At 34.3% G+C, this 23,309-nt stretch overlaps 3 protein-coding genes across 9 annotated transcripts; 1 reads left to right on the plus strand and 2 right to left on the minus strand.

The window, feature by feature from the left end:
- The first annotated feature begins 26 nt into the window (after positions 1 to 26).
- Positions 27 to 14,988, plus strand: LOC103575421 (neurofibromin). Of its 3 annotated transcripts, XR_549303.3 has the most exons (8): positions 27 to 987; positions 1,428 to 1,758; positions 1,827 to 2,045; positions 2,363 to 3,925; positions 3,990 to 4,031; positions 4,094 to 10,064; positions 10,145 to 10,291; positions 10,460 to 14,988. XR_549303.3 is itself a non-coding variant. In XM_008555207.3 (7 exons), exons 1-7 carry the CDS (start codon positions 928 to 930, stop codon positions 10,218 to 10,220), a joined length of 8,262 nt encoding a protein of 2,753 aa, XP_008553429.1. In that variant the 5' UTR covers positions 27 to 927; the 3' UTR covers positions 10,221 to 14,988. The 3 variants fall into 3 exon arrangements, 2 of the variants coding, with proteins under 2 accessions (XP_008553429.1, XP_008553440.1); XM_008555207.3 differs by having other exon boundaries at positions 10,145 to 14,988; XM_008555218.3 differs by lacking the exon at positions 3,990 to 4,031 and having other exon boundaries at positions 10,145 to 14,988.
- A 9-nt stretch (positions 14,989 to 14,997) lies between these two features.
- Positions 14,998 to 20,131, minus strand: LOC103575406 (ras-like GTP-binding protein Rho1). Of its 5 annotated transcripts, XM_008555198.3 has the most exons (5): positions 19,679 to 20,017; positions 19,509 to 19,589; positions 16,619 to 16,779; positions 15,893 to 16,276; positions 14,998 to 15,793 (listed from the first exon to the last, which is right to left on the minus strand). In XM_008555198.3, the coding sequence occupies exons 3-5, from the start codon at positions 16,772 to 16,774 to the stop codon at positions 15,755 to 15,757; spliced, it is 579 nt and encodes a 192-aa protein (XP_008553420.1). In that variant the 5' UTR covers positions 16,775 to 16,779; positions 19,509 to 19,589; positions 19,679 to 20,017; the 3' UTR covers positions 14,998 to 15,754. The 5 variants fall into 5 exon arrangements, with proteins under 5 accessions (XP_008553420.1, XP_008553407.1, XP_053596455.1 ...); XM_008555185.2 differs by lacking the exons at positions 19,509 to 19,589; positions 19,679 to 20,017 and adding an exon at positions 20,026 to 20,131; XM_053740480.1 differs by lacking the exon at positions 19,509 to 19,589 and having other exon boundaries at positions 19,887 to 20,017.
- A 523-nt stretch (positions 20,132 to 20,654) lies between these two features.
- Positions 20,655 to 22,886, minus strand: LOC103575398 (small glutamine-rich tetratricopeptide repeat-containing protein alpha). The gene is made up of 4 exons (XM_008555168.3): positions 22,655 to 22,886; positions 22,051 to 22,373; positions 21,070 to 21,543; positions 20,655 to 20,993 (listed from the first exon to the last, which is right to left on the minus strand). The coding sequence occupies exons 2-4, from the start codon at positions 22,368 to 22,370 to the stop codon at positions 20,882 to 20,884; spliced, it is 906 nt and encodes a 301-aa protein (XP_008553390.1). The 5' UTR covers positions 22,371 to 22,373; positions 22,655 to 22,886; the 3' UTR covers positions 20,655 to 20,881.
- Between the last annotated feature and the right edge of the window lie 423 nt (positions 22,887 to 23,309).

The raw sequence follows: 23,309 nt of genomic DNA on the forward strand, positions 1-23,309 counted from the left end.
CGATTTCCCAGCGAGTTTATGAATGGCGAATGGCGCTGGTGCAATGGTACATGAACAGAATGGATGTACAGCCAGCAAGATGATGAAAGAACGCGAGTGAGAGAGTGCGCCAGAGCAGTTATTCTCTTTATGAAGTAGCGGAGGACGAGGATTGGTCGACGGGTCGTTTTCATGGCTACACACACCACGATGACAAAGTACCGCTCATATACTTTGTGAGTTTTCTGGTAGTAAGGAGGGGAAATGCGTCGAGATGTTTGCGCGTGGGTATCGGTCGAAGATTTTTGCTGCTTCCTCCTCCTACGTTCCGTCTCTTCTCCATCCCTTGCCCTCATCCTCCTCAGGTTTGTGTTATTGGGCATACGCTACAATACGTGTGTGCAACATCAACAATATCACCAGTAACACCAGCGGCTCAATACAAGTACGAGCTCATCACCAGCACACCAGTAGTTTTATTTTATGAAAAAAGATACAAGGCCGCTCTGATACTGTACGTTTTAAATACACAATTAGGTACTAGTTACTTATTACCAGTGCTAGCACAGTAGCTGGTCCAGTCCACCCCGCCCGACGATCATAGCGCCTCTTTAAACTGAGCTGTCGTGTTTTAGAGCTGGTTGCTGGTTCACCGGCTGGTTGGCATCGCAGCTTGCTGCTGCTGCTGGCTGCCTGGTCTGCCGCTTGACACACACTCAGAGCAACCAGTTCACAAGAACAACAAGCTGAGAGCTCATCACGGGCTCATCTAGCTTTCGGAGCAAATGCCATCATCATCGTGATTATTCGCCGAGTTTTAATATTTTTTTATTCACCAATTGCGCGTGTTACCAACAAGCCCTTGGGTAGTGGTGGTGGTGGTGGTGGTGATGATGATGTTGTTATTGATAATGAAGCGGCACTGAGAAATAATAATCGGTGTGGGCCATGGGCACCCCAAAACCGGAAGAATGGGCCATTTTGCTGATTACGCGTTTCGAAAACGAGGTATATGTTTCTTTTTATTATTTATTTATACTTTTATTATTATTTTTATTTGCGGATCACGCTAGCCAGTGACAGTTTTATTTTTTACGTTGAAAGACATGTTTTTGTGACGTTACTGACCATTTGTTTATGAATGACACTTTTGTTATTTATTTTTTTTTATCAGATAAATTACTACTGTCTACAAAAGCATTGAGTACAAAGACACTTGATAATAATAATAATAATAATAATATTATACAGTATTGTTGTAATAAATAATTGTGTGAAAAATGTCAGTATCATTCGATCGAAGGCACATCTCAAATATCCTCTCTCTCCTCTAATTTAGTCCCCTCTCTGAATTTATCAGCATTCACGCGGTTCCGGTGATCGTACCGGATGTCGCGGATACAATTAAACAAATAAAATTATTTAAAACAACAACTTCCGTTTTCCAGTTGCCATGTCGAGCTGGTCCTCAGACAACAAACTCGCGAATAAACGAGCAGGAAAACCGAAAATTTCTCATTCAAATTTCTCGCCACCGATTTTCTCTGGTGATATCCGGACTGACGAAAATACTTCAGCGTGTGAACGACATACTGCCAGGGACGGGAGGAGGTCAACGGTCCTTCCACAACACGGACCAGGAACGTAATTGCTATGAGTCGATCATCATCGTCCTGGACACACTCGAACAGTGTCTGGCCAATCAGCCTAAGGACACTTCTAATAAAGATGAGACCATGAATGTTAAATTATTGCTACGACCAATTTGTCAATTTATTAGTGAGACTTTTTTTTTTTAATTTTATTCATTTAATTTACTTGATATTTATAGTACTATTTTCTTGCAGATATATCTAATGATAGTCCGCAGCATGTTCACATAAAAAATTTAGCAAGCAAAGTATTATTTGCATTGAGTCTAAACTTTTTTACGGCCGTATTTAATAGGATTTCTGATCACCTTCAAGAGCTGACAGTCTGTAATGAAGAGAATCCAGACTGCAGTGATATAGAATTGATTCAACATATCAACATTGACGTTGATCGACTCGTACAAATATTAAATGGTAGATATTTATTTTTATTTTTAATATTCAAGTAGGGTAGAAGTAGAATTACTGGACACTGCTCCATTTTTTGGACATTTAATATTTTATTTTAATTAATAAAAAAGTATAAAATAAAATTTCTATTGCAACAGTGCAATAAAAATGTCTTTGAAAATATTTAAAAAATTAATTGTAACTGTCCACTTTAGAAATTATTTTATTTAAATTTTTTAAGTGTCCAAAACTGGCCCTAAAGTCACCAAAAATGGTACCTCTACCCTACATACGTATATGTTCTTAAAATTATATTAAAATTATTTTTCATCAAAAACTAGAAACGATTCAAAAATACAAACTGCTCAAAAAATCAGCTCACACAGTCCTGGTAAACTCACTGGAACGCGCGATATGGAATTGGATGGACACTTACCCCCATGAGTTCGCAGAAGTACAAAAAAAATTTGACTGCAGTGACGCGTCTAAAGACACATTAAAAAAATCAAACGACGGACTGGCAAAAGCATGCGGGGAACTGTTCGATGTACTCGACACTTATGCGGAAAATAAAAAGAGCCGCAATGTCGCTGGCTGGCCACTGCAGATAATGCTGCTGATTTTGTCCCCGAAGGTATTGGAGGAGATACTCAACACCAAGACAGCGGCATGCTCGCCGAAGCACTCGAGGAAGAAGCAATTTATCGACGGAGTCAAACGAGGTCTTGGAATGCACGGCGGGTCTTCAAGTAGATCTCTGACAGAAGCTGCTGTAGTAACTTGCGTTAAACTCTGCAAGGCCTCTACTTACATAAATAATTCTGACTCAAGCAATGTTATTTTTACACTAGTTCGGCAAGTGATTACCGACTTAACGGCACTACTATTCAATATTAACAAGCCTTTTTCTCGCGGGCAGAGTTACATTGCCCAGGATATCGACATGATGATTGACTGCTTCGTCAGCTGCTTCCGCAATCGTCTGCAGAATGACGAGATAACAAAAGTCTGTTTAAGTTTAACTGCACCATCGACTTATCAGTTCGTTCTTGTCAGTTCACTCTACAGAATAGCAACACCTCCAAAATTGCCATGGTGGCCAGAGATAAATCTAGTCTATCCACGCAGCGCTGAGCTGAGAAATTTATTCACTGATACTCTTAACAAAGTCACCCAGAGCTACATATCGCACACGACACTGAGAATGATACCCAGTTTCTCAATGAAAGGAAAAGAACAGGGAAAGTACAAAGACCGGGGCGAAGATGTTGCCAGTCATCGCAATCTTCTATTGTGGATGGTGAGACTTATCCACACAGACCCAATGTTGATGTTGTATAACCCAGGAAAAGCTGGCCACGAGATCCAGAGTTCAACTCTGGAATTGATAAATGGTCTGGTGTCACTGGTCCATCAGCCAACGATGCCGGACATTGCTAATGAAGCAATGGAAGCCCTGCTGGTTCTCCATCATCCAGACAAAATAAAATCATGGAATCCAGAAGCTCCGATAAAAACTTTCTGGGACATCAGCTCACAAGCTTTATTTTCTATTTCTCAAAAACTTATTCAGCACCAAATTGTCAACTATACCGACATTCTGAAGTGGCTGAGAGAGATACTGGTGCGAAGAAATGCATTTTTGTCACAAAATAAAGACTACGCGAATGTCGGAAGTCAAATTGCCATTTGCAAACAAGCCCACATAAAGCTAGAAGTTGTTTTCTTTATGTACCTGTGGAGTATCGACATGGAGGCGGTTTTAGTAGCACTCTCGTGTTTTTCTTTGCTGTGCGAAGAAGCGGACATCAGGTGTGGAAGTGACGAAGTTGCTGTCACGTGTCTTTTGCCTAATTATCATCTTTATATTGAACTGGCGCAAACTTCAACAGCTTTGACTACCGGTAAGTCTCCACTGTCCATTACTTTATAAAATGTATATTTAATATTTGAATATGATGTATGTAGCCAGCGGAGAAAGTAGGATGTGTTATTATGAACACAGCCAGGGTAAGAAAAATTTAAAATTCAAAATTTAGTAAAGAACGACAACTAATTATCAAATTTTTTAGGACGAGCTGCTTTGCAAAAACGAATAATGGCTCTGCTGAGAAAAATTGAGCACTGCGTCAACGGAGTCCAGCCAGCGTGGGAAGAAACATTTCGCAATTGGGAGTCGACCTGCCGACAGTTGACAAATTATCCAAAAAATAAAACAGAGGACGGCCAAGTCGAGTCATTTCATCGCAGCACTGGCAAACGCAGAGCTTCGCATCAGAACTCGGAGCACGAGCTAGAAGAGCAGATAAACGAGTGGGCCAACATGACGGGTTTCCTGTGTGCCCTTGGTGGTGTCTGTCTCCAAAGAAAGTCTCCAAGCAGGCCGATGTCCTCGGGAATGCTGCCGAATCCTGAGCCCAAGAAGAGCTCGACGAAGCAACTGGAAGCTGCGTGTCTTGCGAATCCAACTCAAGAAGTCCAGTACTGTCCGGTTACTCAGTTTGTTTTCAACCTCCTGCGACTATTGATTTGTAACAACGAAAAATTTGGAGCGCAGATACAGAAACACGTCAAGGAACTTGTCGGCCAAGAAATGAGCGCTGCTTTATACCCGATTTTATTTGACCAGATAAAAAGTATCGTGGAGAAGTTCTTCGATCAGCAGGGGCAGGTGATTGTGCTGGATGTCAATACCCAGTTCATCGAGCATACGATTTTTATAATGAAGAATGTACTGGAGTCAAAATCTGATCAGCCGTCTGAGTATTTAGGCATGACAAGTATCGAGGGAATGACTCTCGCGATCGTAAGATACGTTAGACATCTAGACACGACAGTATACACGATTCATATCAAGACAAAACTGTGTCAGCTAGTGGAGGCGATGATGAAGCGCCGAGATGATCTGGCTTTCCGTCAAGAAATGAAGTTTCGTAATAAATTAGTGGAGTATCTCACAGACTGGATAATGGACACGACTCATCAGATGGCTCCGCAACCGAGTACTGGTGACTTGACAACGATAACTCGGGATCTCGAGCAAGCCTGCATGGAAGCAGTTGGCTCACTGCTGCGCGGACTTCCGCTTCAACCTGAAGAGTCTGACCGGGGCGATCTGATGGAGGCAAAGTCGCAATTATTTTTAAAATACTTCAGTCTCTTCATGAACTCTCTGAATGACTGCAATGACGCGGCGAACGAGGACAAAGATGTCGTTTCTACTTCTCGTATGACCAGCGTCAAGTTATCAAGTCTTCGTAACGCGACTATTCAAGCAATGAGTAATCTTTTGAGTGCCAACATCGACAGCGGACTGATGCATTCAATTGATCTTGGGTACAATCGTGATTTACAGACCAGAGCAGCTTTCATGGAAGTGTTGACCAAAATCCTTCAACAGGGAACGGAGTTTGACACCCTCGCGGAAACTGTTTTAGCAGATCGCTTTGAACAGCTCGTCCAGTTGGTGACCATGATAAGCGACAAAGGAGAGCTGCCGATAGCAATGGCTCTGGCCAACGTTATCACGTCAAATCAAATGGATGAACTGGCGCGAGTGTTTGTAACTCTGTTCGACGCAAAACATTTGCTGTCACCATTACTGTGGAATATGTTTTACCGCGAAGTTGAAGTTTCCGACTGCATGCAGACATTATTTCGCGGTAACAGCTTGGGAAGTAAAATAATGGCCTTTTGTTTCAAAATATACGGCGCTAGTTATCTACAGAATCTCCTGGAGCCTTTGATAACTCCTTTGTTAGACGATCCCTCAACGAGTTTCGAGGTAGACAGCGCGCGGATTGATGCCAATGAAAATATTGAGCAAAACGGAAGAAACTTGATAGCTCTGACCAAGAAAGTATTCGATGCGATTGTTTCTTCAGCTGATAAATTCCCACCGCAATTGAGATCAATGTGTCACTGTCTGTATCAAGTGTTGAGCAAAAGATTTCCTCAGTGCCCGCAGAATAACATCGGAGCTGTCGGCACCGTTATATTTCTGCGGTTCATAAACCCAGCAATCGTGTCCCCTCAGGAAATGGGTATAGTCAACAAACCAGTGCCATTGCAAATAAAAAGAGGCCTCATGCTCATGTCAAAAATCCTCCAGAACATCGCAAATCATGTGGAATTCAGCAAAGAGCAACATATGTTACCTTTCAATGATTTTTTACGCGCGCGTTTTGAAATAGGCCGCCGGTTTTTCATCCAGATTGCATCAGACTGTGAGACTGTTGATCAGACAAACCCACCGATGTCATTTGTCTCGGACGCAAATGTCCTGGCACTCCATCGGCTGCTCTGGAACCACCAGGAACGCATTGGAGATTATCTGAGCAGCAGCAGAGACCACAAAGCCGTCGGCCGTCGTCCCTTTGACAAAATGGCGACCTTGCTTGCTTACCTCGGGCCTCCAGAGCACAAACCCGTTGAATCTCATCTCCTGTTCTCTTACTCCCGGTGGTCGAGCATCGACATGTCCGCGACAAACTTCGAAGAAATTATGGTGAAGCACAACATGCATGAGAAAGAAGAGTTCAAGAGTATCAAAAGTTTGAATATATTTTACCAGGCCGGTACAAGCAAACAAGGAAACCCGGTGTTCTATTACATAGCGCGCAGATATAAAATCGGCGAAACCAACGGGGATTTACTTATTTATCACGTGATACTAACTCTCAAGCCATTCTGCCATTCGCCTTTTGAACTAGTGATCGATTTCACTCACACCTGCTCGGACAATCGTTTCCGCACAGAGTTCCTACAAAAGTGGTTCCTAGTTTTGCCTAAAGTTGCCTACACGAACATTCACGGCGCCTACATCTACAATTGCAACAATTGGGTCAGAGAGTACACCAAATTCCACGACAGAATTCTAGCACCACTTAAAGGAAATCGTAAAGTCATATTCATTGATTCACCAGCACGACTCAACGACCTCATTGATCCAGAGCAGCAAAAATTACCAGGAGCGACGCTCACTCTCGACGAAGACTTGAAGGTATTCACTAGCGCACTGAAACTGTCTCACAAAGACACCAAAGTCTCGATAAAAGTTGGACCCTCAGCTATACAGATAACTTCTGCTGAAAAGTGCAAAGTCTTGTCACACTCGGTGCTACTTAATGACGTTTACTATGCATCGGAAATAGAGGAAGTCTGTTTGGTTGATGACAATCAGTTTACCTTGACGATATCCAATGAAGCCGGGCCACTGTCGTTTATTCATAACGACTGCGACAGCATCGTCCAGGCAATAATGCACATAAGAAATCGCTGGGAATTGTCACAGCCAGATTCCATGTCAGTGCATCCTAAAATAAGGCCTAAAGATGTACCAGGTACGTTACTAAACATGGCGTTGCTGAACCTCGGAAGTTCAGATCCTGATTTACGTACAGCTGCCTACAACCAATTGTGCGCTCTGACAGCAACATTTGATCTTAAAATCGAAGGACAATTGCTTGAGACTTCCGGACTCTGTATTCCATCAAACAATACCATCTTCATAAAACATCTAAGCGAGACACTTGCGGCAAACGATCCTCACCTGACCCTCGAGTTCCTCGAGGAGTGCATGCAGGGTTTCAAAGTATCAACGATTGAACTAAAGCACCTCTGCTTGGAGTACATGACTCCATGGTTAAAAAACCTCGTGCGTTTTTACAAGCCGAATGATGAAGGCGGCAAAAGACAGAAGCAGGTCACTCAGATACTGGAAAAATTGATAACTCTGACAATTGAAGAGGTGGAAATGTACCCGAGCATTCAAGCTAAGATCTGGAGCACCATAGGCAGACTTCCTGAGCTCATTGACACTGTCCTTGATCACTTTATCCAGAAAAGCGTCGGCTACGGTCTTGGCTCGCCGATGGTTGAGATAATGGCTGACACTGCAGTGGCTTTGGCTTCAGGGAATGTCCAGCTGGTGGCGAAGAAAGTTATCGGTAGACTGTGTCGAGTTGTTGACAAAACTTGCACCTCGCCGACGCCTTTACTCGAGCAGCACATGATGTGGGATGACATAGCGATTCTTGCGAGATATCTCTTGATGCTGTCATTCAACAACTGTCTGGACGTGGGCAAACATCTGCCCTACCTCTTCCACACGGTAACTTTTCTCGTCTGCTCCGGAAGTTTGAGTATGCGGGCCTCCACCCACGGTCTAGTCATCAACATTATTCACTCACTGTGTACCTGCAGCTCTCCCTCCTTCTCCGAGGACACTTACCGAGTTCTCCGCATGAGTCTCGACGAGTTCTCATTACCCAAATTCTACCTCCTCTTTGGGATCAGCAAAGTTAAATCCGCAGCAGTGACGGCTTTCCGGTCTAGCTATCGGCATTCAAATGAGAAGTGGTTCACAAATGAAAGGACACTTTGCAACACTCAAGATCGTGAGAGATTATCATTAACCAGCTTAGAAGTAATAACTGATGCACTGCTGGAGATTATGGAAGCGTGTATGCGAGACATTCCTACATGCGATTGGCTGAGGACCTGGACGTCACTGGCAAAGAGTTTTGCTTTCTGTTTTAACCCCGCCCTCCAGCCACGGGCGCTCATTGTTTTCGGCTGCATCAGCAAGAGCATAACGGATCAAGATATCAAACAACTGCTACGTATACTCGTGAAAGCACTAGAAAGTTTCAATGATATTACACTTCTTGAAGCTATTGTTATGTGTCTGACCCGACTCCAGCCGCTTTTGAGACCCGAGTCTCCAATTCATCGGTATCTGTTCTGGGTCGCGACTTCGATACTTCAACTGGACGAAGCCCCACTCTATGCTTCAGGTCTGGCTCTTCTTGAACAAAATCTTCACACACTTGACTCCCAGGGAACTTTCGATGATAAAACCCTCGAAAAAGTGATGATGTCAACTCGGGAACCGCTCGAGTGGCATTTCAAGCAACTGGATCACGCTGTAGGTCTGTCATTCAAATCAAATTTTCATTTTGCTTTAGTGGGACATCTCCTCAAAGGCTACAGACATCCAACACCAACGACTGTCTCACGTACGTCACGAGTGCTGACAATGTTACTGGCCATCGTCGCCAAGCCATTCCGTAGGGATAAATTTGAAGTCACTCCAGAGAGTGTCGCGTATCTTTCAGCTCTCGTTTCAGTCTCCGAAGAAGTAAGAAGTCGCTGCCACGTTCGTCACTCCCTTGGAAGAAATATCTCGGAGTCAAGTAGCACTGATTTCATTGACGTCCTTGTTACCAATGGTCCAGATGCGCCTGCTGGTAGCAATCTGAGTGTGAATCCATCTAACCGCAAGCAAAAGTCCTGGGATCTACTTGACCAAACGGCCATCACGCAAGCGAGGCAACAGAAGCAACCGCCGCAGTCAGGTAGAATTTTATTTAAAACCCAACGTTCATTCTCTGTACCAACTACCAAAGAAGCCAAACCTACTGAAGAAGATGCGAAGAACCGCAGCACCAGAGTCAGTGTCAGCAATGAAAACAACGTTCTCCTAGATCCTGAAGTACTGACTGACTTTTCAACTCAAACTCTTGTCCTAACGATCTTAGCAACTCTCGTTAAATACTCAACGGAAGACAGCGAGACTCGGATCCTCTATGAATATCTCGCAGAAGCTTCAATAGTATTTCCTAAAGTATTTCCTGTCATAAAAAATTTACTTGACGCAAAAATAACAAGCGTACTGTTCACTTGTCACGACCAAGCAATCGTCAGTGCAGTCCAAGCAATAATACAAAACATGATCGCGTGTGAAGACACGAGCCAGCAGCTCCACTACCTGCAGAGCTGCGGTTTCGGTGGACTTTGGAGGTTCGCCGGTCCATTTGCGAAGTGCAACAGAACTGCTGACAGCGCTGAGTTGTTTGTCAACTGCCTTGAAGCCATGGTAGAGACTTGTCTGCCCACCGAAGAGATCGAGGTGCCAACCAGCAATGACCTGGAGAATGACAAACGAGTTGATGGAATCCCGGGAAAAAGTTTCGCCAAAGCACGACTTCCCTCGCAAGACAGCAATACGCGAGATGCTTCAATACTTCTCAGTTCCAAAGAGTGAGTGATTTATTAAAATGGCTGATGGTTTTTTTAATTTTAAATAATTATTGATGACTAATTTTTTTTTTTTTTGACAGGTCAAGTATTGAAAGCAGGGGAGAATCATCAATAAATACAAATACAACGAGCAGTAGCAGCACTTCGCAATCCTAGCGATCAATTGCTGGTTCGCGTCGCGGTAAAGATCAAAAAGTCCCGGATACTAGGAAGTCACGTGCCTCCAGGTGACAAAATAATTATCGTGATGATTGATTATTATATATGTGGGATGATAATAATTTGTTGACTGTAAATACTATATATATATTATATATATAGTTGATGCGTACTATAATTTAATAATTGATAATTAAAAAAATGAATATCAACGTTATCGTTTGTTTATCGTACAGATATTTATCAATATTGGGGACCTGCTACTGTTGCTACATGTCCAGACAGTTTTAATCAGTACCGTCCACCTCGCGATTAGCAGCCTTTTCAAGATTCAACGTTCAAGCACAAAAACAAAACGGCCCTATTATCAATACCTCATTTTTATTTATGAAACTATATTCCATTGACACATTCATTTATTTTAGTTCATTCCATCATTGTTATTTTTACAATAAAACACTCATTTATCATTATCGTGATCCGGTAGCTTCAGTCAGATCGTCATTAAATAAAATAACAAAAATTTGAGTAAATTAAAACTGGAACTAATAATTAATAAGTTTCCGTAAATAATTGTATGTAGATCTTTAGGTAATACGTGTTGACATTTTCGAAGTATAATACTTATATGCAATAATATAAAAAAATATATATATAAATATATTTTTGGTTTATGAATGAAATTAGCAGACAACTTTAAATTTAAAAAAAATTATACTGTAAAAAATCGGGAGTGAATTTGGAGTAATTACGGATTTTATTTAAATTTGAATTTACCCGGAGTTCCGGAGTTGGAATAAAATCACTTCGTGTGTGGAGTAGAAGTTTATTTTTTCAGATGATTGACTTCAGTTCACTCTGCAAATTTTTTACAGTGAATTGATAAAAAATTTTTGAATTCTCGCAAAGGATCGAAAAAATTTGTGTTTTAAAATTTAGTTTCTTGACAAATTTGAAAATTTATCGGGTGTCTGTTATCTATTTTTATTAAATTTAGTCAAAATGAAATAGCACGGCCTACATTTTAATTATCAGTACATTTGCACCAAATCGAGCATTTTTTTTTTACCAAACGAGTATTAATTGGTGCATGAAAAATAATTTCAAAGTATAACGGATACCAGTATACAATGTATAATTATATATACGTGTATATTATTTTTGAAAAAAAAAATAACTTGAGTTAAGTATGAATCGCGCGAGTAAATTAAAAATAAACACTCGTTTGTTAAATATTTAATTAATTACTTATTTTATTTTTATAATTTATTATCGTGATTAACGAAATAAAAATATCGTGTCTTGAATTTAAAAAAAGAACACCAGTGATCGCGGGCAAATTGTCCATTAATTATACAAATATAACAGTAATAATAATTATTATTATTATAAATAAATAAATAAATAAATTATTTAAAAAAAGAGAGTATATATCCAGGTTGTAATTAATGTTGAGTGTATATAAACAGTTGTAAAATAATGGCATAAAATAATAACATAATTATAATTAAAAAAAAAAGAAAAATTAAATTTAAATAAAAAAAATAAAGAGTATTTAAAATATCAATACAAAATTTGTTTTTTGTTTTGTAATAAACCTATTATTTCAAAAAATACATTGTAATAATAATCATAATAGTAAGAATATTTGCCAGTTATGAAAATACAGTCAAGGTTTTCATTCAAAAATTTCCACGCGGGCGAGGCAAAGCAGCCATTTTGTTTTACTATAAATTCCTTTTTTTTTGTTAATTATAAGGTAAAAGCCCCAATTATTTAAACAAAATTGTGTTAATTATTATGATTTATTTTTTATATTTAATATTAATAATTTATAATTTTTTTGAAACGCGTTTTATTACTACTAATTAAATCAATTATTTTTATTATCAATAATTATCATGATTCTGAAGGTAGAAGACAATTCAAAATTTTTGGTTTTTTTTTTCAACAAATCAATTTTAAAAAAATTAAATTTAAAATATGCACTTATAGAAAATTTAAAAAACTAGAGGTGCAATTTTTAAAAATAATTTTATTTTTATAATTTATCATTTAAAAAAAAAAACCCAAAAATTATTAAATGACAGCTGACCAGTAACTTTTTAAAAATCACTGAATTTTTTCTATTTTACTTTTTAATTGTTTAGTTAATTTATAATTCAAAATTTGTCTATCTGCTACACTCACACTCAACTTAAATGTACCAATTATTGACATGCGATAATTTTTGTAAAGCTCACCTTCATTTTTCACGAAGTCAAATTTTCAGCAGAAATTCAAAATCCATTTTATGAAGTTCTATATTTTTATAAGATTGTAACAAAATATTTTTATATTTTCTGCACTGAAACTGATTAGAAAATTGAAATAATTCAAATTATCATAATGATAATTAACAAACTGACTGTATTTAAAGTATCAACTGACTTCAGACTTGAAATTTAAAATTTCAATGCAGGTAATTATAAGAAATGTGGCGCAAAAAAAAATCTAGGCTTTGTGTGATGGCAGCCTTGACCTTTGGCTCGAGTAAACTTCACTCTGGTCTGAAATAATTTTATTTAATCCCTTGTCACACAATTTCTACTAAAAATATTTAAAAAAGAAATAAATATGAGTGTGAATGTAGCAGACACGAGAGAATTTAAAATTTTAAATAAATGAATTAATGGAATTTAAAATAATGCGCGCGCAGGTTTTAAATTTTCTAAATACGCATTTATTTACTCAAAAATTTAAGAAATTTCTAATTGTTAGTGACATTTACACTCATAAATTCAAAAAATGTCAATAATTGATATTCTGTCAATAATTAGGTCTTTTACCTTATGACTAATTATTTTTTTAATAGAAAAAACAGTGACAGTGCAATTTTAAAAGCCTTTTAGTTTAATTTTACTTTTTATTTCAAAATTTAAGTAGTGATGAAAATCGCGTTTGGCTTTATTATATTTTTTTCCATGATACTGAAGTTAGCCGACGTCTAATATTTAAATTTTTATCAACTATAAATTATAAAAAAAAAAAGTATTTTCAAAACTTGCGCCAATAATTTTTTAAATTTTCTACATGTGCATATTTTTAGTTTTTCGTAATCATGTGAAAAAAAACTTAAAATTGTTAATTGTCTACTAACTGCAGTATCATTATTTTCCACAAATTTACATACGTATGTAAAAATAATACAAGTTATTGTAACGCAGTGTAATGAAAGACAATTGATACTCAGACATTTAAAAAAAGAAATCAGCTTTCTTTTATATTGATAAGAAAATGTTTTTTGATTTTTTAAAATATACTTTTCTTAGCAATTGTGTCGCGATTTAATAGAGCGGCTAATGAACAAGAGGTATATCACAATTTCAGAACAAAAGTACAATAAAAGTTCGCGGTTTTATTTCAATTAATTAATTAATTAATCAATTATTATACGATCCCCTTATTAGTCATCTCTCAATACGTTTTTACCCCGTATTGCTTGTCATCTATCAAAGATTTATATCACTATCGATTATTTTTAATTGTTATTTATATACTTTATTTGTTTGCTCATTAATTAATATTATATATATATATATATATATATATATATATATAACTTCTTTTATTAAGAAGCGCAAGAGACAGGCAAAGTCACGCAATAATCATGACTACATAGTGCACAACATCGGTCATCAAAGTCCACATTTTTTATTCAATTATTTATATACGCGTAATATTGACTTTAATAATTAAAAGTTAATAAAAAAAAAATATCGGCCAAACAGAAAAAAATGATATTAGAAATTAAATTACATTAATTAATAATAAAGAAAATTAATTAAGCAAACGGAAGATAATTGGAAGTCGCGGCAGTACGCGATTAACACAAAAGGACGCATTAATTTTTTCGGAATACATAAATATAATTAGCCGCTATTACAATTTGTTTTTTTTTTTTTTTGTTTTTATGTTAGTGTCGTATTACAATAATATAATATAATAATAACATAATAATTAATTAATTAATAATAATAATTATTATAATAATACATTTAGCCTACTTGATATCTTAAATCGAAACGACCGATAGTCTATTCACGTTCATTTGACAAAAAGCTTATCTTTTTATATTGTTATTATTAATCATTTTTTTTTCTTAAAAGATTTATTGATTGACAATACGAAAAAAAAAAGTATAATAAATTGTAAAAATTTATTTTCATTTTATAAGTTCAGTATCAGAAAATGTGGAGTAAAAAAATCCACGGTCTCGTACTTAATGTTTTTAGCACTGCCCTATTTAAATATAAAAGACTTTACTTGTTATACTTTATATTAAAAGATTACTGATAAATTTACTTTTTTATTTTCTTTCTTCTTTTTGAATTTATCTCAAATGTTATTGTTGTTAATTTATAAATCACCAATGCATTCATTTAAATATCAATTTCTTTTGTTATTTTATCATAATTTAAAATAGCTGGGTAACATTTAAAAAAAAAAAAAACTCAGCAGATAATTAAGAAAAAAGAAAAATAAAAAATACAAAGAGCCACACAGAAGCTATAATGACATACATTTTACAATAGTAATGACAAAAAATAAATCTAATTATCTTTTAATATTAATATATATGTATACACACATATATGTATATATATATAGTATCATATTATTAATATAATTTAATTAAATTAAGATTTTTTAAATTTTGTCACGATATTTAATTGAGACAAAATTTCCATGCTCGAAAAAAAAAAAAAAAAAAAAAAAAAAAAAAAAAAAATTAATAATAATAATGAAAACATGAAGCACATTTCGCCAGCGTTTAAAAAGAGAATTACAATTAGTTAATATAAATATAATAGTCTTTTGTTATTTTGTTTTGTTAATATTTTAAATGTTTAATAATAATAAAGTATGCGATATACGCACAAGATTATACGTAAGATACGCGCACTCACGCTACAGGGCAGACAGACACACGTGAATTAACGTAGACAGTACATACATACATGGCATTATTACACACGTGGATTAGACGAGGGCATGCGCGCTAATGTACGAAAAAATCTCGGACCATCGTCGATTGGTGCAATTGTATGAAATAATCATTTTTATTTTTTTTCTTTTTTTTATTTTATAGTTTTTTCTTTCTTTAATAATAATTAATTAATTATGTATATAGTTTTTGTTACTGTTTTTGTGTTTAATTAGTAGTAATCGGATTAGCTTTCGTATTATCCGGTTGGACGTTGCGTTTACATGTTTCTATTGTTGATCGTATTAAATTTATCATTTATCATTTAGATTTTTTTTTATTTATTTTAATATTTTTAATATGTAAAGTAATTAAAAGATAAGATATCAGTATGTTATAGTTTATATGCAGGGGCATCCGGCATTACGACTAGCTTCGGTCCAGCTAGTATCCTTAATTTCTTGTTGTTTTGTTAATTAGATTTCATTTATTTTTTTTTTCATGTTTATTTATTGTGTTTTTTTTTTAATCACCCGGCGGGTACGGGCCCATCTTGCATCACACTTCAAAGTAACCTGCATTTACCCTTTTTCTTCTTCTTAACCTACGGATAATTAACAATATATATAGATAACGATAAATAAAATGCCATGGGTAATAAATTAGTGATATGAGTAATGAGTAATTGCAAATAATGAATTACCTGTAGCGCGGCTCGTGTTGCTGTTTCAAATACCTCTCTGACACCTTCCTTACTCTTAGCGGAACACTCGAGGTAAGCAAAAGCATTTATTTTTTCAGCCATAGTCCGTCCTTCTTCAGGTTTAACCGGCTCCTGTTTCATTTTTCCAAGCTCTTTAATCGTGCCTGGGTCATTACGCAAATCCTTTTTGTTCCCGACGAGAATTATCGGAACATTTGGACAGAAGTGTTTCACCTCGGGCGTCCACTTCTCGGGAATGTTCTCTAGTGAATCAGGACTGTCGATAGAGAAACACATCAATATTACGTCTGTATCTGGATACGACAATGGACGTAGCCTGTCATAATCTTCTTGTCCTGCTGTATCCCATAGTGCCAATTCCACCTGTCATACAATCATCATCATCAATTAGTAAATAAATACAAAGGCACTGCAAAAAATCAGGAGTGACTTCAAAGTGACTACAGATTTTATTTAAATCTGAACTCACTCTGTTACTCAGAACTCGGGAGTTTTTGAAAAAATAACTCCGTATTCGGAGTAAATAGAATTCGTTTTTCCAGCGAAGTGATCTGGATTTTATTCAAATCCGCTTTGGAGCTTTACTCCAAGGAGATTAAATACTCAGTCATCCACTCCAGATTTAATCCATGTTTACTTCGTAAATTTTTTAGTCTAATAGTTAAATTATAATAAAAAAAAAAAAAAAAAAAAAAAAAAACATACCTGTTTACCATCAACTTCAATATCTGCGACATAATTTTCAAAAACAGTAGGAACATATACTTCAGGAAATTGATCTTTACTGAAGACTATCAGCAGACAAGTTTTACCGCAGGCACCATCGCCCACAATTACTAATTTCTTTCTAATGGCCGCCATGAAACCTATCAAGTAGAAAAAATTAAAATAAAATAATTAATATTTATACTGAATAAATAATTACTGAAATTAATCACGGCATTTTTAAAACCATGATTCATTCAAACATCAAACGCTCATTTCACAATCACATTTTAAATATTTATCTACATTTTATGTACACTTATTTTATAAAACATTATAATAAATCCGCCGATTGCCGTTACTATGTCCTATATCATGCTAGCAATTTTTTGGAGCACCCCCAGCTACTAATTATAGTTATCATTATCATTATCATTATTATTATCATTAATTAAATATTTACATTACAACTAATTCCAATAAAATTTTATGTGACGTTGCACAAAACAATTAAACATGTCCTTGAATTATTAAATTGCTAAATATAAATAAATTTATCTTTAAACTCGTTATTAAATAAAATAAATTTATTATTTTATCGATACTACGAAGAGCTGAATAGCAAATTGAAATACCTATAGACTCCATTTGATATAAATAATAATAGTAAACCTAGAGTGTATGTATCGATTTAATAGCCAGAGTAAGTGAACAGAGTAAAAGCAAGCCCAGCAATAACAAAATCAATCATTCAATTATACTCTCATGTTGTCATAGTTCAATATTATTGAGGAAATCTATTTATATAAATATATATATCTATAGGTACCAATAACATTATTAGTATGATATATTTTAATTTTAATTAAACATGCTAATGGGATACAATCCAATTACATACGAGCTATTAATTTATTTAATTACAATGTTAATTACAAAAGTACTTTTTGTCCTAGGGATAGAAATTTTTGGTAATAAATAATTAATCAAATTTCTAGTTATTTTAAACAAATTTTAGTACAGAAAAAAATTTATTTAAAAATTGGATTCGTGACAAGAAATTAATTTAGTAAAAATTTTCTGTAAAATTATTCTTTTTAATGAAAAAATCAAAAGTTATTTTTTTTTTTTTTTTTATTAAAAAATTTTTCAATTTCTATTGACAAAAAAATTTCAATTTTTTTCTGTGTGAATAATTAAAATGTCAAATGTGTGCAATCTACTGATACGTTAATTAAAAAATAATAAACATAACTATTGGGAATAACTGGTGATTGATAATGTTTTGTTTTGTATAAACTACAGGGTTTAAATGTTGTTGTGGTTGTTGTTGAGAAAAGATTAGTTTGCTGGGTCGTACCTGATCCAGGGTACCCGGTATCGTCTGGACCGAGGGTTCGGCCCACAATGCATCCCATCACTGTTTTTAGTCTTTCGAATTTGAGTTATCACCGTCTCTGTTTTAATTGGACATTTATTTGATGTTAGAACGGGTAGAGACAGAGCAGAGCTGCGAGATGAAGTTCTGATACGACAAGATAATTAATTTGTAATAACGGGTAACACAATTTAATAACTAAATAGTGTGGTAATTTTGTGTAGTTCATTAATTAAGTACTTTAATTAATAATATAAGTGCAACACTTGTTTTTTAAAATATCTAGTGAGTAATAACTAAATAATTACTCGTAATTTTATTCAACAACTTTGATGTTGTCTTTAAGTATTAAGATATTTATAAATTATTAATAAAACAGGGGGGTTTTATCATTAAAGATTAATCTACACTGATAACTTATATGATTAATCTTTTGCTATCAAGTTAAGAGTCCACAGGTTGTTTTTTTTAAATTATTACTAAGCTTCTAAGACTTTAAATATTTATTATTAAATTATAAAAGTAAAGTATTAATTTAATCAGCAAATAATAATTATCTTTTTAATTAACAAGTACTCGGTTTTATTGCTGATTATAATTATTAAGTCATGAGTATTTTTAAATAACTTGTAGACTCGACAACTCATGCCGAAGTATTAAATCCATGCACTCTTGCTAAAAAATTTAAGCGCCGTATAATATTAATATAAAAAATATATAAAATAATAATAATTATATATGTGTATTGTAATATTAATAAATAACAATAAATGTGATCAATCGACACAGGTTTCGCAATAATAAATTTAAAAAAATAAAAAAAGACGTTCATGCAACAGTGAAACGATTTATTAACGTGCCGGATTTGTTTTAATTTCACCATTTGACAGTACATACAACATTTGACGTAGCAAGTACACACATACATACATACAGTATTATTTCTCTCTCGTGTTACTATTTCCGTCGAATGATTCAATTAAATATAAGTATAAAAAATAATATAAAGAATGATAATCGAGAAGATTCAGCGCATGAATGATTCGATATCACTCTAGCCACCAGCGGGATATATGGACGTGAAGAGAAAAATTTTTACTTACGTCAGTATTCCACGAAGTTTTTTTTTTTTTTTTATTTTTCGCTACAAACAATTGACTGAGTTGCGGATGTGAGGAAAAGAGAAAGACTGGTAATGTGTGTAAGAGAATAAAAGAGAAAGAGAAATAAGAATGAGCGAGTAAGAGAATTTTAAACCTGTCGGTTGTATAAATGATTTTTTTAAAAATTAATTTATTTATTGAAATATAAATAAATAAATTAATTTATTTATTAAATGAGTAAACTATCACGACCGGAAGTGTGTTAACAATTTGCTAAATAAATGTACATATATGATTAGAAAAAGATGGATGATCAAATAAGAGAAAGAGAACAAGAGAGATAGAGACAGAGGAGATTGGAGTAGGATGGCGACGCAGAGGTCTTAAGCCACGGTGACGATTTACTTACTCAACTATGTATAAAAAAATGTTTTTTTTGTGTTTGATGTTTAAAAAAGCTCGAGGGCACTCCAATCCGCGGTTACAAAGCCTTCAAATAATAATAATAATAATAATAATAATGATAATAATAATAATAATAATAATAATACTGGTAATGATAATAATAACAACACGCACGCAATTAAATATTTGACGATGATATTGTTAATTTAATAAATTAGCTGTCGCTTGTTGATTGAGTCTTGTGAAATAAAGTATCTGAGCAACTGCTGCATACGCATGGCACTCCCCCAGCTCTTTGCATTCGTACGAAATAAAAATAAAAAAAAATATCTTGCTTCTACAGCCCGAGAGCGACTTAAAATTTTAAAAAAAATAAAGTTACTTTTTGAAATATTTTTCGACGGTACCGGTATATGTAATTAATAATGCACGTAGTACCGGTTAAATAATAATACACACAACACAACACAACCGTGCAATACTTCAGTCAACGTTTTTTTAACAATTAATTGCGTATTTACCTGATATCTTATGCGACAGATAGTCAAGAAAATGGCTGCCTTCTCTGGCCACACCTCAATCTGTTGAGTTAGCCGCTAAAACTAAAAGTGGGGGGCGCTCTAAACTCAATACCGGATACGTCCATTTTGAAGCGTTTACTTTTTATTTGTGTATTTATTTACTTTTTTTTTTTTTAGAAATTAAGTTTGAAATAGTGGATGACAGTTTTGCAAATTGCGACGAAAATCATCTTGCGCGGGGTTGGAATACTTGGAGTAAGTTTCGAATTACTTGTAATTGTTTTTTTTATTGTTCTAGGAGTTGGATAACAATTGTTTTACTGTTAAATGTTTATTGGTTTTGTTATTAACAATTTTTATTTAAGTGCTCAGTGACATCTGAAGGCGACGCGGGAGTTTCATTTGATTATGCGCAGATGTGGTTTGGCGGGAATTTTTAAAAGTTTACATTTAAGTTTTGAAAGTCGTTGCCCTTGAAAACAAATTATCAGACAAATTTAAAAATTACCTGTTAATTTTTTTCAAAAAAATACGAATTTTGAAAAAAAAAAACGTAAAGTAAATTTGAATTTATTGTACAAATGTTAGAGTGAAAAAAAAAAACTAACTATTGTTGGTTTAAACTAAATTACGTATTGATTTCTATATATTTGTTAACAATATGGATACATGGAGACCAAATTTTTTTTTAATAATCCAAATGTATATAATATAAATTATTTAATCAAAAAAAAATTGATATTTAAAAAAATTCCAGGCGACTACTTAAAAAAGGTTTAAAAAAAACTTTTTCTTTTTACAGTAGCCTGTGTTTATCACCAATTATATAAATCGATATCAATCTATGTGATTTTGTTTAATTTTGTTGTGGAGGATCTGGATCATTTGGGTTGCCGCCCATTTGTCTTCTCAGTAAATCAATTAATTCTGGATTGGCACTTTGCATTTGTTGTGCTAATTGCTGTCCTCTGTAAATAAATAAAAAACATGAATTGGCCAATCAAAAATGAAATTAACGTAATAAGCAAAAAAAAAATTAATTACGCTTGGATCAGAGCTTCCATACGGTCGTTGGACTCAACATTGCCGCTCATAAAGTCACTCATGACCGTCTGCATACCAGGATCGGCCAGCATTTGTCTGGCCATGTTCATCAACACAGGGTGTGAGAGCAGGGTGCTCATATCTGGAAAACCTGCAACGTTACCAGCACCACCAAGGCCAATATTACTGACACCCTGCTGTGCTAGTTTTTCTTCTGTTAAATGCAAATTATTTTTATAGCTCTCGTTGGTCGGTTCTAGTTCCAAAGCTTTCTCATAACACTCTTTGGCCTCTTTGTGTTCGTTTAAACTCGAGTATGCCAATCCCATTCGTCCGTAAGCTTTGCTATATTTTTGATCAATCATCAATGCTGTCTTGCAATCTTTTATTGCTTCGCGATGATTATTTATTTTACTATAAGCTGCTGCCCGATTACAATAATATACAGCATTACGTCCATCTAATTTTATAGCCCTAAAAAATATGTAAATATATAATTTTAATTAGTTTATTAAGGAGCGGTGGTCAAGTCTACCCAAATTACAACTTCCTGTAGTCTCCAATTCTCTGATAATTTTGATTAAAAATTTTTTCATGATACCAGTGTCGAAACTTGCAGTGTCCTTACAGTCAGTGAAAACAAGATAATTTAAAACCATTAATTTTATTTACGTAAATGACAGTTCTGACTGTGATTGAGTTTTATAAAAATTAGTGTCAATAAATAGTATTTATAGTTTATGCTTAATTATAAATTACAAATGACAATTAATTAGTTGATGACACCATTGGTCTTAAATTAACTTGTTTCTGACTGACTGTTGACACTGAAATTTTGAGTTTCAATGCAGGTAATCAGAATGAAACAGGATTTCAGACTGCGGATAAGTCAACCAACTTCACTCTGATCTAAAATCGTTGTCTTAGCTTTAGGTAGACCTGTTTGTACTAAATATAATTACGTCGTAAAAAAAACCGTACTTGGTGTACTGTTCAATAGCTTCTTCAACATTTCCTTTACCCATTAAATTATTGCCCTCATTTTTATACTTTTCAGCTTCAGCTTTTTCTTCAGATGTTGCTTCATCCGCTGGCAATGTTATTAAATTTTCTACAGCTGTTTTGTAGTTACTGAGTAAATCAAAATTCGCTGGTGAGTCGTTAGCTTGCACATTGTACGCACTCTCTAGACATTGAATAGCAACCTCAAGACTTTCACGTGAGTCTGCTGTGATATCACCTTCCTCTAATTGTTGCATTAAAAATTTAATAATACTAGCAACCAGTCCTTTTACCGCCATTATCTGTAATTCAAATAAAATAATAAGTCACTACAATTATTAGCTAATAAATAAATAAATAAATTAATAAATTATTAATAATAAATATCAACAATCATGCCTTATCATTGTAAATATATTTTTTTTCTTTACATAACCTTCATATTTTAAACTTACAGCAGCTACTTTACGATATAATCAATCAATATAATAAACGCATGATCTCTTTAAAAAAATTTTTATTTAACTGGTAATGAGTGATAATTAAAAGCAAGTTTTTGAATTAAATAATATAAATAACTTACGAGGTGTTATGTACAGTCAACAATTCGTTGTGTGGATACTTGAAAAAAATAATTAGCGAAATAATTTATTTAAATTATCTCAGTCATAAATTTTGAATATTATTCCCAACAATCGATTTATGAATTTAGTAACTATAAATTTTTAAAAAAAGTAATTATGTATTTTTTAATTATTTTACCGGTGTGTGAGTAACTAAAGCTTTCCACGTCTCTTTTTTCTAAATGGTTTTATTTTTTTTTTTTTCATGGGTTAGAGTTGAAGTAGAAAAATTTATCGATTGAGCAAAGTGTCAATGCGCGATTAGCGAATTCTCTATACATTTTTTTAAATTGTAATTATTTTAGACCAGAAGTTGGCGCGAAATTTTTTAAATTTTTGATAAAACCGCCAATTAATTGCTCTTTCAAAATCTGCAGTTGATCCGCAGCTATAATTAGTAAGTAATTAATCATTTTTTCTAAATTTACTCACTTGATAATTAATTTTTATATCAAATGAAAAATATCCAGTTTTTATCAAAGTTCATTAGTTCAAAAAATGGCGCTCGATTTGAATCAGTTGAATTTTTGAAACGCAAATCAAAATGTCATTTTAAATATGTTACAGTTTTGTCAGCAATAAGTTAACATTTGGCCAATTGGGTACACATTCTAA

This window comes from Microplitis demolitor, chromosome 7 (genome assembly GCF_026212275.2).
Source record: "Microplitis demolitor isolate Queensland-Clemson2020A chromosome 7, iyMicDemo2.1a, whole genome shotgun sequence".
NCBI classification, from domain to species: Eukaryota; Metazoa; Arthropoda; class Insecta; order Hymenoptera; family Braconidae; genus Microplitis; species Microplitis demolitor.